The 17,879-nt window shown below is 41.8% G+C and overlaps 1 protein-coding gene across 1 annotated transcript; it reads right to left on the reverse strand.

The window, feature by feature from the left end:
* Positions 1-278: 278 nt before the first annotated feature.
* socs5b (suppressor of cytokine signaling 5b) lies at positions 279-17,292 on the reverse strand. Its single transcript, XM_035172260.2, has 2 exons — positions 16,925-17,292; positions 279-9,780 (listed from the first exon to the last, which is right to left on the reverse strand). The coding sequence occupies exon 2, from the start codon at positions 9,759-9,761 to the stop codon at positions 8,070-8,072; it is 1,692 nt and encodes a 563-aa protein (XP_035028151.1). The 5' UTR covers positions 9,762-9,780; positions 16,925-17,292; the 3' UTR covers positions 279-8,069.
* Positions 17,293-17,879: the final 587 nt, after the last annotated feature.

Raw genomic sequence — 17,879 nt, forward strand, 5'->3', positions numbered from 1 at the left:
ATTTTATCTAATCTCAATGTCAGCATTTTAGTTTTTTCTTTTCTTGACCAATGCACCAACCTGTTGAAAAAATATATACGAATAAAGTTTGATTGATTGGCATATTAAGTGAATAACTTTAAGTGAAACATTTGCCCTGGTACCTCTACTCAATGACATTTTTATATTAGAGTGATCTTATCAACACATGAGGTGAGCAACTTCAGTGTATTGGTTGAAGAGTAACACAAGTAGAAAGTGAACTGCAGCATGATGAAGGAAAACAAAAACATCTGTGATACTATATCATGGGCCAGTGTGGATTACACTTAACAGTTTTATTTGGAATATTAAGACAATGAAGCATAAGCCAAGCACCAAGAGTGACAGCTACAAGTGTCGCACCATACGGCTCTTAAAAATGAACAGGTTATACTGGAAAACAACTGTTTTTTTTTTTCATTGAATGGTGAAGCAGATACACAGAACAGACAGTGAGATGTGAACATGATTATGCCATTTACACGCTCCAAATCCTAACTGACAGCAGAAGAAGAGAAAAAGAAAGAAAAGATTTTAAAAAAAAGAAGAAAAAAAGCAAGGGAAAAGCAGAAGAAAATGGAACAGCGATATTCATCTGACTGCGGCTTGGTCAGCCCGTGGCAGTGGCTGCACCCCCCGGTTTTCAAACAGGGCTCTTGTGAATGGTCAGAACGAATAAGGCAGTCTGGGAACACGCCGGCGCTGCAGACTGACAACCATTAGTTCCCATCATTGTCAAGTCCTGTTGCCTCGGCACCCACATCCACACAGCAACCAATGTGCACATACAGCATTAAAGTGACAGAGGATTGCAACCATTGTTACACTACACTCCATTGCATATTAGGGAGAAGTAATAATGAAAATAATTCTTTCATACATCTTTTCTGTTTGCATATAGCACTTAACCCAGCTTTCTAAAATATATATGGGAAGATGAAAAGAAATCTTTAAAATATCTTTTGTTTTTTGTCCTCAAGGAGCTGAAACCGTGAGTCGTACCGAGGTGGATGGGTGGGTGGGTGGGGGTCCTACATCCAGGGGTGTTGCTGTTGCTCGCGACATTAACCAGCCTGTCCCTCATCCGGACCAGACCCAGTGGTTTCTTGCAACAAACGAGGACCTCTTAGTGCAGCTAAATAGTGTCATGCTAATGACAATGTAAGGTCAAAATAGTTCAATTCATGGCATTTCGTTTTTTTTATAACAACACAGAATATACACATAAACACCCATCTTTGTTGTCCCTTTATTGAGGGGGGGGGGGTCACACAGAAAGGTGGTGCTGGCTAAATGTGGTCCATACACATCCCTGGCTTAGGGTAGGGTAGTGGGGTGTGTGTGTGTGTGTGTGTTTAGTGCAGGTGTTAGAAGAAGTGTCATGGTGTGTGACAGACAGCTGATGCACCACAGAAGAATAAAACATCTTTTCTTCAGGCTCCAATTACACAATTCTATCATTCATCATACATACAATGTTTTTTCTTCTTCTTCTACTAAAATCTATGGGTTATATGGCAAACATGTGCTACGCTTAACGTCAGATTATTTCCCATGGGGAAAACTAGGTTGAGAGGGTCCTGGGACTCTCCTTTGCGACGCGCCTGCCTGAGAATAAGAGGGGTGAGGGTGGGGGTGAAGGGGACGGGTCAGAGAGGCGTTCATTGGTGTCACTGTCGTCACCCCTCACGGGCAACTCTACATTCCCCTCCACCAGAACCCTCTGTGTGGCTCTGTCCATTCACTTATATACTACCACGTAACACACACGCGCATAGTCTGCAGCGTGGTAGAGAACACACCTCCATCGATGCGGCTTTCAACACCTGAACATCCGTGAAATATTTCAGGACCGCCGGCTATTTCCTAACACAAGTCTCGCCATCTTGAGCTAAACACGATCAGTGCCGGCTACAAGTATTTGGACAGTGGGACGCTTTGAGTCGTTTTGAAGTGCAGCGTACTGGTCATGAAACAATGACTATGAGGTTAAAGTGCTAACTCCCAGATTCTTCCCCTCACATTTCAGACTGTTCAAATCCATTTTGGGTGAGCAGAGTGGGAACACATGATTTTATGCAATTTCAAGATAAAGCAGACTAACAAGGATCATTATCATATAAGCAAGGCAGCCAAGGAAACGTTATGTCCTTGGCTGGCCAAGTGTTAACCTCAGTGCCACGGAGGAGGTTCCACTTGATGACAACCTGACTGAAGTCAACAAGGCAGAATGAAAATGGCTGCAGTTACATGTCTCCCTGAACATCACCATTGTATAGCTATTTCAGACATGAATGACCTGTATTTTTATGCACTTTTCTAGTCTTGATCTCTCAAAGCGCTTTAGAGTGCAGGTTTTTGTATTTTTCCCATTCACCCATTCACATTCATACAGTGCATCCATGGGCAGCACTTTTTCTATGAGAAGGGCACAGGCCAATTTGGGGTTGAGTATCTTGCCCAAATGGGCACAAATGAACAATGCTGCAGGAGTTTCTCCACTCAGACACATTTACAACAGCAGAGAAATCTCAGGAGCGTTCAGAGGGTGGGTGGTGCAGCAGGCAGCCAAAAGCTCTCTTTACATCTTCATCTTCTACGTGTATGGCACCTCTTTTTCGTACTGAGATATTTGTATTCTTTTTGTTTTGTGTCTGTCGTGTATTAGAAACGTCAACACACTCGCTCGTGGTGAAATCTCCTGCTGTGTTCTCACATGGGCTTATTCGGACATTCTCCAAAGGGGCTGCCCAGAAAAACTCAAGAGTAAGTCCGGAATCTCTCGAATTTGCATTTACGCATTCAGCCTCTCCGCAAAATGTCCAGATTATCATGAGTTCAGTGCATGTCTGAAAGCAGCTATAGCCTTTGGCAGTATTCATTTAAAGACCAAACACAAAAACTGGCACAATTTCTACCATGTTCACCCAATATGATTACAGTTCAAGCTGCAAGTCATTAAGCCCAACTCATGTAGTAAAGAGCCAAAATAACAAAAAACGTGTCACTGTCCCAACACTTGCAGATTGCACTGCAGAACACAAATACACAATTAAAGTGCTATTTACTTCAACAGATCCCTCGTTGTCTCTGTGAGCATGTTGCCACAACAGTCACCCAGCCCCATCTCTCCTCTTGCTCCTGAAGTTTAACTTGAGCCTAACATAGTCCCAAGCAGGGTTGGAGAAAGAGTAGAGGACAGGACAAACAGGCCTTCAGTTCTCTCTAAACCAAAGTCACCTCTATTCAGTGATGTTAGGGATATGGCCAGATGGAGAGTAGTAGGACACAATAAAAAATGGCATTAATCATACAATAGCCGTGAGGCAACAGAGTGGCGCTTATAGCACCCAATTTATATCCCAACTTGGTAAAAGTTAGCCTGTGATTAGTGTCTTCAGGTCGGGTGGGGTACAGTCACAAGTTAAATGCTACTGCTAAGCCGCAGCATAAGAAAGTGGCAGAGAGCAAGATGGAAGATAGTGTGATGTATGGGGTTTAAAACAGATGCAGAGGTCTTAAAAATAATTCAGAACTCTTAACATTTTGCACTTTGTTGTGTTGAAGATTGTATTTTAAATTGACAATGTTTGCACATCAACCTAGACTCAAAAACCCCAAATTACAAAGTCAGTGCTTAAGTAATTTTTGCAAATGAAATAAAATTAATTAATTAATTTTAATTTATTAAAATACTGAAATATAGCACTACAAACTGTGGTCAGGTACATCCTGTTTTAGATTTCTCAAGAACCTCACTGGAGTCCATCTGTGACTAAATGAAATGATTCCACATTGTTTAAAATGGCATTCGCTTATGCATACAAGATAAAATTGTGGCGACGCATAGATCGTAACAAGGAAATAAAACCAATTCTGTGCTTTGTGTGTTCACAGGAGCACAGCAGCATTGGTAATTGTAAAATGGAAGAAGTGTAAGATTAGTCAATCAAAGATCACTCCAACAGAGCACCAGGAACACTGGTAGAATCTGGTGGAAGGACGACCATCTCAGCAGTACCCCACTAATATCAAAGACATATGACAGTCTGCACCGAGTTTGTCAAAGAACATTTGGGTAGAACGATGATGGTTCAGCTTTGAGTGAGAAAGTTTCTGAAGCTTTCTGACTGTCCTTGAGGCCCAGACTTTAACCCCACAGAACATTTGAGAGACGTGAAGCTGCAGCTCACCGTTTCTAATCTAATCTGACAGATATTGAGATTTTGGGATGACCTGCCCAGATCCAGGGGTGTACAAAGCTCATATCAACTTAATTCAGAGGCTGTCAGGATACTTCAACAAAAACCTAAAGTAAATGAAATATTTCAGTTTTAGATTTTTAATAAAGTGGCTAATATTTGTAAAAACATTTTCATTTGTCATTATGGGTTACTGAACAATTTGATGGGCAATTTTGTCAGTTTATAAACACATTAAATCTACAACACATTTCTGACTAATTTTAGGGCAGTGGAAAAGGTTCCAGGCTTTAAGGGAGGTAATGTTGATCAATTCAAAAAGCAGTGTAGAAGGTATTTCAGGTCAGTCAGATGAGAAATATTAACCCTTTTAACTACATCTCATTAACCACCTGCATCAAATATGTCTAGTCACTTATAAATATGTGAAAATTGATTTTTGAGTTTCAGGGTGTAGATGGGAGGTGGACATGGCCAGTTATTTGCAGAAATATGTTGATGCAAAGAAGAGCAGTCTAAATCCCAATTCATGCTTCTGCATCAAAGCTACGCCATAGCATATGCGTAGACGTGTACCCTACACAGCCCAGACGCCGTACCCTGATGTAAACCTCCCCAAAAATGTACCGCAAGAGCTGTTATTGGTCCGCTTGGTAGCATCGTATTTTCAACGACACGAGTTGAAGAAACGAATGTGGACAACCTCTTTCTTTTCTTCATTCATTGCAACACGACTCACATTCACCAACGCACCACTATCAGTGCTCGGCAACGTATGCAGACTACGTGCGTACCTACGGCGTAGCTTCGACGCAGAAGCATGAATTCCTCATTAATGAGAATGTAAATAACCTTTAATGTACAGTATGTGTGGAATGATTAGACATGAGCACACATACAGACTGAAAAAAATAACTTGTTTGAGAACATTTACAGATGAACCTGTCCAGTGATCATCAGCTTGTGTGTTTCAAAATCAATGTTTTTGTTTTACGCATTACTTGCAGGGTTTCATTTACATGCTTTGTAGTTAAGTTTGATGTATTTTAGGGAATCTGCTGTCTTCTCTGCACCCATCTCATTCTCCAATAGTCATGTGCACGTGATTTGTTAATTTTAACCAGTGTTTCCCATTAATTATATAGACTGCAGCGGCCCCCCATATTTAATTTGACCCACCATAAAGTAAAAGAGATCTCTTACTTGGTATGTGCAGCACTATTTGCAGTGTGCTCACTCACGCTGTCGCACTTCCATGTGGTTGTGCTACGCCGTGTTCGCACTACGGTCCATAATGTTTTTACTGTTCATGCAGACACAGACCTCATAGTTTTAGCTACAGTTAAGGCATCAATGCAATTCTGTCACTCCCGCGAGAATTTGTTTCACTCTTCATTTCATGTATCTTTCACTTGGAATCTGTTAGAGAGTGACCTTCATGCATGTGAACCCCCTGTAACGGCAAAATTGAAATAAATCTGTGGGAAACACTGAGATGACTAATGTCAAACAAACACTGCTGCTTATGGCTAGCGTGGGCACTGTCATTAGAAGCTGAATTATTCTGATTAACATGCTCATAGTATAGATTTTACCTTCTCGCCCTCTCATCGAGATTTGTTGGGCAAGTTGCAGCTAAGACCCTACACATGTGAGGACCAGACAAACATGGATATCTATAACAGATATTTGCTACCGTAGGGCTGACATTGGACCCTCTAACGACCTAATACTACTTACCACACAAGCCATAATGTGGCGACTAATGCATGCATCTGTGAGTGAGATGTAACTAATGTAAAACTTATTTTTATAACCTGTCATGTCTAAACCAACATAGCACCACTAATCTTTTGTCTGTTGCACAGATTTTAATGAACATCAGAGGTGAGTGAGCTATGAGCTCCTGCACCTTGCACTGTTCTTCTTTTCAGTGTCAATTGAGAGCATCCATCTCTCCAGGTTTGGACTACAAAGCAACTGATTATGGAACGAGACAAATGGTTTTCTAAAAAAGGCACGTAGGTTACACTTGTTTTCTTTTCATGCTGAAACGACCAGCAGTGTTTTTTTTCCCCGAGAAGCACAAACTAAAATCATTCTGATTACATAACTAAAGCTCTCAAGTATATGCTGACCTCTCAAGAGTTGAGTGAGGCCTGCACTCAATGCCATGAATGTAAATGCAACCAGGCAGTAAGGGGATTTGTTGGGGTTGAGACCTCATAGTAATAAGTTGTGAAGTGTGTGGGGGGGGGATCAACTCCCAAGAAAAGCCCTCATGACCACTTTCCTGTTGGAGACACGGTGCTCTTCATAAAAACAGCTCCACATATTTAACATTGTTTTATAAAATAAATATAAATTCAGAAGGGAAGTAAAATAAGAAGCAATCTGATCATGGGAGTTTTGCTCTACTATCTCCATAAGCAGATTCTCAGAAGAAACTATCATTTTACATCATCTGTCCTCCACATTTATGATATTATATTATATGGGGTTTCACATGGAGGAGCCCCCTCCGAGTCAAACTTAAGTAGTTTGAGCAGATTAAAGTCAGTCATGTTTAAAGGGACACTGGCATTTTGAATTTGTATTGATTGTCCTCACCTACAACTTGTCACACGCACCCATAACTTCAACACCTGTTAGTATTCCTCACAATAGTGCATAGCTAGCTGCACCAAGGTTACAAGAGTATGGTGAAAATAAAAGAACAATGACCAAATTGGACACAGGGTCAAACCCTGCAAAGCCAGATGCCATTAAAAAGTGCAGATTGAACGAAACAGGTGTGAAACTAAACCCTATAAAGTCTTAGTGCAATTCTATAAAGACACCAGACTGCTCAAATGTTACACTAGGAGCTAACTTTTATACAGGGAGAATCGATATAGGTGATGATGAATTGGGACTGGATGAACATGTGCACAGAGAGTTGAAGAGCCTGTGGCCAGGGAAGAACTGACGGGCCGCTATTGACGTCTGTAACAAGATTTTAGTATTTCCTCAATCTGCCCATCTAGTTTCAAAGCAATTCTGCACAAGTATGGAAAAAAGTTGATTTCACTAAATAGGACACAGACTGATTTATTGTTTAAGAAGGAACTAGAGTTTCTAAGGACTTATCTATTATCCTTAGAAAGCACTTCATTTCCCTGATGTGCTGTCCTGAACTCTGTGGACCCCCTCAGAATCTGTTCCTGTCTCTGGCTTAGCTGATCCTCATGCGTGCAAAGAGATGGCAATGAATGTGCCTTATGTAGCTTTATCCATGGGACAAGCTCTGACTGCAATTTACCAATAGCACCTCCAGATGCCCTCTGAACCCTAACACACCATAAAACCATCCTGGGAAGGTGCTCCACTAGGTGCTTTAACAAGCTAAGGAAATAAAATAGGGAGGAAAAAATAGAAAAAGCACAAAGTGAACTGTACAACGTAGCCATGTAGGCCTAGATAGTAATTTGGGATGAACATGGGAGGCATGCAGGCAGGTCTACAAGGTGATGTTGTGGGATCAGGCAGACATTTAGCACAAGCGGAGAGAAAAGACACAAAGCACTGATATTTGTGCTTTCCCTTCCTGTCAAAATAACCTGTTCAACACAAAAACATGTGCTTGCCAGACAGCATTATACTGAATATAATCATATGTATTTTCTGTGATGTAAGTAATAACTAAAACAAAGATTAGAATGAATCTTGTATAGCTTGTTACAATTAAATTCGATCGCTCACAAGAAAGAGAACAGACATCAGTATAGCCTCTAATTGACTAGTGAGGAATTTCTCAAGTTCTGTGATCCTGCTGCAGTGTGTGTACAGGCGATGGAGAAGCCCACCCTATTTGACCTTGAGTGGCGGTTCCCTCTCCAGCCAGCGTACTCGTACTTTTTGTTTATAGTGATACTCCTTGAGGAAGTCCTGCAGGGCAGGGGGCAGCGGCAAAGAGCCTATTCCATCGTACGTGGTCCAGCGGCAGATGGCAGCTCGTGCCAGGTGCTGCAGCCCAAAGGGGAAGGTTCGATGGAGAGGTGCTGTGAGCAGCGGTTCAAAAAACATGCAGGCGCTGGGGTCCTTGTAGTGCTCGAGCAGTCCTGTGACGGTGGAAGAGTGGAATACACAAGGATCATGAGCGTCAAAGCTGAAGTTGTGGTTCCATTGCTCGATGCGGGCGTGCAGTGAGCGGTTGTAACGGCGGAAGCTAACGGAGAAGAGGTAGTCCTCTTGGGCGGAGTCACGCAGCAGGAAGGTGCCCTCTGGCCGTCCATCCAGCAGAGCCTCAGCCTCATAGCGGTCCATCACACCCCAGTAACAGGGCAGAGCTGTGATCTGCAATAGGTCAGGCACCAGACAGTGGATGTAGTCTATCTGGGTGTGAACCTTCCAGGGCCCAGGTTGCTGCCGGCTCAGGTGACCATCCCCAGAGGCATGCCTCTGCTTGGGCCTCCTGGCCTGCAGACAGAGGGTGGTTGAATCCTCCTCAGAGTCACAGTCCTGAGCTGATGCTGAAGCCCCCAGCACTGGGCCACAGGCCCCTGATGATCCAGCACCCAAGGAGCTGCCAGTCCCTGAGGCCCGGCCATCCCCAGAGGCCTCTCCAATGCCAGGAGCCATCTTTGGTCCCAGTTTGTAGAGAGAGGAGCCCGGCACTGAGGCCTCCAGGGTGTGGATCTGTGCATTAGGTGGTGGGTCCACACCTTCCTCAATGCTAAGTCGGCGGCGCTCACGTAGACGTTCCTCTTCATCTTCAGGAGAGGTCTGGGCCGGGTCAAAGGCATCAAGCAGGGCAGTGGAGGAATGCGGGCTGACCGGTGCTGTGTGTTGCTTGATCAAGTGCCACTTGTGAGCAAGGTCTGAGCCTGGTGGGAAGGGGCACGTCTCTAGCATGAGCTCTGTAAGGTGAATCTTACGTTTAGAGGTGACAGGGTTCTTTGATGAACGAGAGCGTCTACGAGCAGGTAAGGGTAAGCACAGTCCCACTGTATCACTTAGCCGTTGACGCAAAGACCGGGAATTTAGACTGCGTCCTCCAGACACAGAGTCACTCATCTCCTGGAGGGAGCTGACTCCATAACGCCTTTCCCTACGGTTCCCACTCCCCCGTAAACGCCCCGACCGCCTATCTGCTTCCAGAGAGCTCTGGGTTTTGGTGGAACATGAGTGTTTTTTCTTGCCCCCCCATGGAGCATGACGGGAATAGGAGTCTCTCCTGGCGTGGGGAACAGCCCCCGACCCACCTCGCACATCCTCTGCGTCCTTGTCGATACTAATCTCTACTATCTGCGGGATGTCTGACACACAGTTGTGATGGCGGCGCCCTGCTGTTACCATTGGCACTGGTAGAAGGCTCCGTGTTGGGCTGGAGGCTCCTGATGCATGTGCATCACCTGAGCTGCCTCCTTGGCCAAGATCCACCACACAGTGGACAGCATCTGCCTCAACCCTGGTTTCACTGAGTCCTGAACTGTTGTTGTGGAACAGCGTCTGGCATTTGTTCTTCAGGTTGCTCCACATGTTGCCCACTTTCTTCATCAACAGGAGCCCCTGGGACCTGCAGGTGACAGGAGAAAAAACTGACTAAGTCACAGGTGGAGAAATCTTGCAACAACTTCTACATTAAACACTGAGGTTCAAGTTATATAAAGAATGTCCTATATTTAAATTCCCCAGGCTACTGTGTATCTAGTAATTAGACATGGTGTGAGTATAACGGGGCCAAAGTGTCTGAGAGGTGGGTGAGCTTGAGTAGTTGGAACAGCAGAGTTAGGAGTTGCCAGGCAGACGTGCAGGGACACAAGGCCACAGCTATAAATGAACCCAGGATCTGCTCACAGCTGATCTGCTGGTATGTACTGTATTACAGAGCCAGTCTAGACCTGACCAAAAACTTTCCCTGGAAGAGCAGCAGACAGGGCACATGCACACACACTCACATATGCCATTAATGTATTACTCTTCTAGAATTTGACAGAGATTTGGAAGTAGTAGTACCAAACCTTGTTTGCATTTAACAGTGACCAAAGTCACCACAGGTGTGTGACATGTCAAATGCAAAATCTCGAAGGGTTCAGTAACGCAGCATTTACTTCCCTTTTTCAGACATTTTTTTCAGGACTTCAGGGATTAATTAGGCTACAAATTTTAGTGTTGCCAGAAAATCCAAATCACTGCAGCTAACAGCCTGATACATGAAAAACATAACAAAATGGAAAATATCCAAAACCAAACTCCTCAAACTGAGGTTTTAGTTTGTTCCTATAATCACTAGTGTGCATGGATGTTCACTGTTAGAATATAATTTACTCCTTTCTTAATAAATTTTGGAAATACTGAAATAAACAGTGACTGACAACATTATCTAACAATAAATTCATCTAGAAAAAAGCTGCAAGCAGTGCAATGCACTTCTATTTTGAAAGTTCTCGTTCAACATTTTAATTTTTTAACTCTTTCAGCATTAGTTTTGTGTGCTATTCCCTCTGTGACTTGTCTATCTCACTACTTCCCACTTCTGGTCTTCTTTGATAACTAAGTCAATATGCTGTAGCTAGCATCATGTTGACCTGCATTCAGACTTTGTCTCTTGATATTGATAAAGACATTATGGATTTTCTCTGTTGTCTGTGACAGACAAGGGTTCTGTGTTACACAGGAAACCAGACTTCAGCACATGACTGATTAAAGTTGATTTGCTGAGGGCAGCTCTAAGGGCATCACTAACAAACTCATGACGTCTCTCCAGATGTGGCCATGGTTATCAAACCACATACAGACTTTCTTTGTTCTCAAAGAAGAAGACAATGACTCTCCACTTGACAATCATTAGATAATTGTGATAAATTAATCAGCGATCAATTGCTTGCTATGAAAGAAATAGTCAAAAACGACTAGATACCATCATCAAATGTGAAATAACTGAATATGCAGTGATTCAACTCCTATTCTGTATGAAATGTGCATGCACACAATAACCCTGTCAACATGCATTATCTGGTCCATTAGACATCATCCTCTTCTTTTTGTTTTACTGTTAACACAAAACTCCATAATAGCTGGTTAAAACAGAGAATGGATACCAGGGCCTGATCAAGCAGGTTGGACTCGATTTAAAAATGATGTTTAGATTTGGGTCATGGTGACATTGGCTAATCAGTGGGAAGTGAACACTTGACTCCTGTGTGTTAAAATAATCTACCTATATAGTCTGTATTAAACAATGCATTTTGATAGTCATTTTTACAAGGTTCCCATACATGTACTAAAACCATGGTTATGACAAGTGCATGACAAGGTAACAGTTATTCAGTGCTCCAGCTTTATTCAAGTTAACTACCATCTGGTTCTGACATAAAACACAGAAAGTCTGTCCAGTCCGGGTGAGACTCGGTTACTTTGAATCAGGTTGAGTTTATATAGAAAAATGCAGCCTGAGCTGGACTGTCACCCATCTCAATGCCACTGGCTTGAGATTTGCAGATTCAGCAAAGCATGTTTGTAAAAGTTATTTCCCTTATGGATTTCATTGTACCAACATCTGTTTGTGTCATAAACAACGATTGCCCATGTCATCAATGCAACACGCACGCATGCACAAGACATTACATTTTTTCAAAATTTTACTTTTTCTGAATTGGGAACATGGATTTTCACCCATTTTGACAAAGTGCCATTAACTGGTCTCAAGTCTGACATTTGTCCCCAAAGGTACATGGACACATACACACACACCGACTGAACTGTGATGCTGTGGTGTGCTTTCTTATTGAAGTCTTAATTCAAGTGTCATTGTTGTTTCTTGCCAAACACAACATTTAGATTTAGAATCTAATGTGGTTCTAACTAACTAATGTACTAACCCTCAACCTTTAGAGGAAAACAAAATTAAATGGGGTTTTCTAACACAATACTTAATTCTTAATGAATATGACTATATATTTACGCTGTGAAATGTGAATCCTTGTACACAGTGGTAACTACCTCATCAAAATACTTTTCACCGATTCATCATTTCCCAGGGGATATTGAGCAACATTGGCAACACCAGTCACTAACCTTACATTCATGTTTTTCCACATCAGATTGAAATAATTCTGATTGAAGATTTACCGTCAACTTTTTACATGGGGTGTGATTTCATAAGCTGTAATATTTCCGTGTGCCAACGCATCTAATCAAGCAAATGTACGAAATGCGCAAACGTGATAAATATGTCCCACATTCATCTTTCCCAACAGCTATCTCATCTCTTTGGCATATGATCACGTGACATGAACAAATGTACATCCCCACGCATTTACGCCAAGACAGAAAAAAGCACAGTCAGGTAGTACTACAATGAAATCGTATATTTCCTTTATGGTACAATTTTTCTGTTGATCAGTTTATGAAAAGGGTCAGCCAAGAATTTCAAATGAGTTTGAGGCCATTTGTTCTGATTGAGGTGTTAATATGGAGCTTTTAATTGTGCTTGGGTTCCAAGTAAAAATACCTACTGTGAACTGGTAAGACAAAGTGCTGCAGGTAAGAAGAGCTGGCTCCAGTTGAGGTGCAATCAAATCTGCAACATGTCACCAAGGCAAGAATCACCTTTAATGCCATTCCTGGTATATGGAAAACCACTGGCACTTTGCCAACAGCACAAGCTCTGATTATAATTCCTCACAATATGGCAAGTCTTCACCCAGTGCGTCACTTCAGCTGTCCAACAGATGCACAAATAATGATGTGCCAGCTAATTAAATCTTGACTAAGCTTACATTTACCTTAATGTGGAACAATAAGTAAATTATCCAAGCAATCAAAAGAAAATTATTTGCCAGATATTTAGATAATGGATTCTTATCTTTGAAATTTATTTTCAAACAATGCAAATCATTGCTTTTGTGCTGTATAATGTTGTGATGGACATGTTTTTTACCGTTTTCTCGGCCAAATGATTAATTGAGAAAATAACAGATAACATCAGTCTAATAAATAATGAAAATGATCATTGGTTGTAGCCCCATTCTTAACAGTGATCATCGTTTCATTATAACATTGCTAGCACTCTTTCAATCTATTAATTATTTTAATTAGTCTGTCTAAAACTTCACACTAACCATTTGATGATTCAGATTTATTTAGCAAAAAAAAACGTCACTCAGTAGAGCACATACATCTGCTAGGGCCAAATAATCTCCTTAAATTCTATCAAGCTGCATAAAATTTCACACACTCACAGAAATCAAACCCCTAAATATGTCAGATTTTTTTTCATCAAGATCCAAAAATTAATCTCTTGGAAATCAGCTACATTAAAAAAAACATTCTCAATGTTAAAGAAAGTGATAGAAAAAATTCATGGATCCGCACCAAAATGTAATGGGTTCTTCTCTGACCCATACCACATCCCCCACCTAATTTTGTGGTAATCTTGCTTACAAACCGACAGTGGTGAAAACATAACCTCCTCTGCGAAGGTAAATATTCCTATAATTTGATATACCCCAACCCACTACACCCGATATTGATTAACAACAATTCTGACTTTCGGCAAGATATGAATGAGATTCAATAAATAATGTTTCTTTTTGTTTTGTTAATAATTTCTAAATACCAAATTTTATGTTAGTGTGACTTCAGCATGTTGGCTCAATAGTCAATAGCATACTAATAAATCTTGACAATTCCTTATATAACTATCTAGGTGGAAAATTACTTAAGATTAGGTTTCATCAAAAAGAAAATGCCTCAAAACGTATTTGAACATTTGTCCAGCCAATCCCACTTGCTTTAGAAATCAAAACATGCCAACAATTACCTATGGTTCATCAAAATTATTGTTGGAGCATAAAGTCTTACTAACCACAGCCTTAATTAGACAGCATTTATCTTAATTCTGTAATTTTACCGACAGCATGAATGCACTGATCTTTGAGTACAACTACATGTTCCCACGCTGCTGAACCGGATTTGTGAGGCTCGTATTATATCAGTACCATCTTGAGAGGCTGGATTTTCCATCCGGGTTGGTGTGTTTCATAACTCAGCTTGCTAATCACTTGAAAAATACAAACAATGAGAAGTTCCAGTGACCATTGGACAAGCCAATAAATTAACTCTGTGACTCTCTGCACAATTATAAGCATGACAAGCTAAAGGACAGAATGCTGGGAGTTTAACCATGAAAATGCTTTGAATCTGCAAGTATGTGTGCAACAATATTAGTTCACCAATCTATTCTGTATTCTCATTGACAAGACTCCATTATGTAAGACATTGAAGAAAAGAATGTAGCTTTATCCTAAACAGACAAGTATCAAGAGAGATGCTACAACGACGCTGTATGTAGTTTTAAATATTCAACATGTGCTAAAATCTTGAAATCTTAAAGTATCAACACTTTAGATTTTTAGGCAAAGGTGAATTTTATTGAGTGACAAAATGATGAAATCATTATAATTTGACAATTATAGGAGGGATGCAAGCCAGCAAAATGTCACAAATGAAATTAGTGAGCAGCAATTGAGGAAAAATAACAACACTTCTTTATCTTAAAGATAGGTTCTGTTTAAAGCCTATGTGAGATGAATCATACACAGTTCATCATGAGAATGTTTGTATTGTGCATTTCATTCATTGTGCTAGTTCCACCATTTGTCCTCACTTCATCAGATGTGGAGGAAACCATGTGAATCTTCAGGAGATAGCAGAAGATGTCATCAGTGATTTTAAATCAGGGTTCCTCAAAGGCCTCTCGAGTTATGAACAAAGATGTGATAAGCCATGCCCGCTTGCACCAATCAATAAGGCACTTCAGATGTTAATTAACACTTGCCTTTAAAACAAGGACACCTATTTTTGTGTAATGTTGACCTCTGGGTTTTGAGGTACATGTAATTGGTATTTGTGGATCAAGGTGAAATGCTGTGGGAGGCCTATTCGTAAAAAAAAAAAAAGTTAATCTACAGAGATTTCTAAATGATTGAGCAAATTCTCAAAGAGTTAAAGCTGGTTTTGGTTATGGTTTATGTTTTTCGACCATTCTTGCTAATTTACAATAGAATTGGCTGTACAACAACAATTGACTCTGCCCTTAACCAACTTTCCAATATTAATCCAAACTTGATTAAAACTGCCCGTTGTCGCTGTGACAGAGACAGACTCACGCCACCTAATACATCTGCCTTTCACCGGATATTACAGTTGTAATAATGATACTGCACATGTCTGGCCAAACGAAATCAAAATAACATCAACAATCAAAATTCAGGTCAGTGCATTGTACTAATGCAAAGATGATTAGAACCAATGCATAACCTACAACTTAAATATCAGACATTTTGCATCAATGCATTAATATATTCCAACATAGTCCATGAAGCGACTTTACAACTAAGAAATTGAATAGTATGTCTGCAGCATGATGCTAATGCTAAGGCATCTCGTGTAGCTGATTTCTGTCCAGTGTCAACTTTGCACGGGTGAATTACTTAAACCATTGTTGTCCTATATAATTCTCTAGGAAAGTCACCACTGATAACAATGGCCACACCAACAGTGCAATTCAGTCCACAAGCATTTTAAGTCGCCCTGACACAGAACTAGGCTACTTCTGCTCTCTGGCAGCCCAACACACCCATTCTCCTGGGATCACACGCTGATCTAAGAGAGGGCTGGAGAGAAGACAAGATTATGGGAGGGCGCCTTCTCTGCTGAGATCAGACCAGAGTTAATAAGATATCTGTAGGACTCACATTTTTTAAGATATCTGGGGGTAGCCACACAGGGTCTGCAAATGACAGATAACCCACCTTGATTGTTCCTATTAGATCTCAATTAATAGAACTAAAATGTTGATGTGATCCACAAAAACAGAGGCAGAAGGTATATGCACATGTGAAATGAAGTTGTGCAGCTCACTATTGCATTGTTATTAACATAGTACAAGTATAAGGAGTATTCTGCTCATATGTTGATCTGTTTGTTGTTTAAAAACAGCAATTAACAAAGAAGACATTATACACAAAAATAACTTAGTGAATAAACTCAAAAACGCCACAACTTGTATGTAGATGTCAACCCTACATCATCTAAATTGCCTTCGTTACAATGATATTTTTATACAGATTAAAATGGCCAGTCATATGTAATATGGGCATGTATATCAATACAATAATCGATCTATAACGTTACTATAGCTGATCTATTGAAATGATTGGGAGGCCTTTAGGTTCTGGAGGCCCCACTTTTCCCAGGTCCCAGCCAAGTTAGCTGACATGCTAACACGTTAACCATCCAAAGCCAGACCCAGTGCACCGCTGAATGTAGCTTCAGCCACGGAGATAACATTAGCCAGGCTGATATTTCCCAATGTAGCTGACTAGCTTAGCTCAGGTATACAACATTGTTTCATAAGAAAATTAGAAGCTTTCAAACAGTTTCCTAAAAGACGGCTAATTTACAGCTCGGGGCTTACGAGCTGTCAAAAAAAAATGCTAACGGTTAGCATTCACTAGAATAGGGGTTTCTGGCGTTTTAGCTAGCTCTGGCTAACCAGCCAGCTAGCGGGGGTTAGCGTGTTAGCATGTGAAAAAAAAATCGACACAAAAAATGATAGCGATAAACCAAGTGCTGCTGTGCGGGTTAAACATGCAGCGTGGACCCGTGCGCCGCGCTGAGCAGGTCGCGGTTAGTTTCCAGAAGTCATATCTTACCCGGGTGCCTGGTGGAAGCCTATTCAACAGCTCTCTTTGTCTGCAGAAAATGGCTATTAAGAGAAGTCAGGCACATATCCCCTCTGCGGACCACGGTGTCGGATGAAAGCACTAGAGGTTCGCGGATACTTGGAGGTACCATCCCGAATATTCCCACATTAATCGGTTCAACACTAGTCCAATGATAAATGAGCTCAGTTGTTCTTTGAGTGCCGCAAAAGCCCGTTCCTCGCCATGGTGGGGGTCTCCGCTCCTGCCGTGGTCGCAGCTGCCTCTAGCAGCCAATATGACGGAGGTCTCGGCAGACAGGGAGCCGGAGAGGAGGACGGTGTTCAGCGTGAGTGAGCCCGACTGACAGCGGCTCAGTCCAATGGAGGAGCGGGAGAGGGCGGCCACTTCCGACGCAGCACGCGGATGGGGAATAGCCCGGAGCTGGCTCCTCCTGACGGGCGTCCTGCGTCTCCAATGAGCGGCCAGAGGAGGCTGGGGCTCTCCGCTGGCAGCGACTTGGAAACGTGGAGAGGCGAAGTGATGCTGATGGTGTCCCGGCCCGGGCCAAGCCAGGCAAGGCAAGGCCGGGCCGGGCCGGGCCAGACTACTGGCTCACTGATGTCATCCAGGTAAGAGGCTGAGGCTCTGCCTGAGCACTGTGCGTCACCACATCCACCACGCAAGGAGCAATAGCTTCATTTAACAACTAAGATTGAAGAGTGTCACAGGTAAAGAATGTGTAATAATAACTACAATAATCACATTAGTCCCACTAATATGCCTTCTTCTGACATCATCATCATCATTATCATCTTCATCATCATCATTGTCCAAGACTGGGTACCAACTGCTCTGGGGACATGAAAAGCTCAATCCTGGTTTGTATTCATTTGTATTTCCAAGTGTGTTTGGGAATTTCCACCACTAAAGTACAATATTCACTGATTTGACATTGGCAAAGGTG

The sequence above is a fragment of the Hippoglossus stenolepis genome, chromosome 12 (assembly GCF_022539355.2).
Source record: "Hippoglossus stenolepis isolate QCI-W04-F060 chromosome 12, HSTE1.2, whole genome shotgun sequence".
In the NCBI taxonomy this organism is placed as follows: domain Eukaryota; kingdom Metazoa; phylum Chordata; class Actinopteri; order Pleuronectiformes; family Pleuronectidae; genus Hippoglossus; species Hippoglossus stenolepis.

Coding starts and splice junctions, on each gene's coding strand:
- socs5b (XM_035172260.2), bottom strand. CDS start 9,761: ATGAAGAAAGTGGGCAACATGTGGAGCAACCTGAAGAACAAATGCCAG.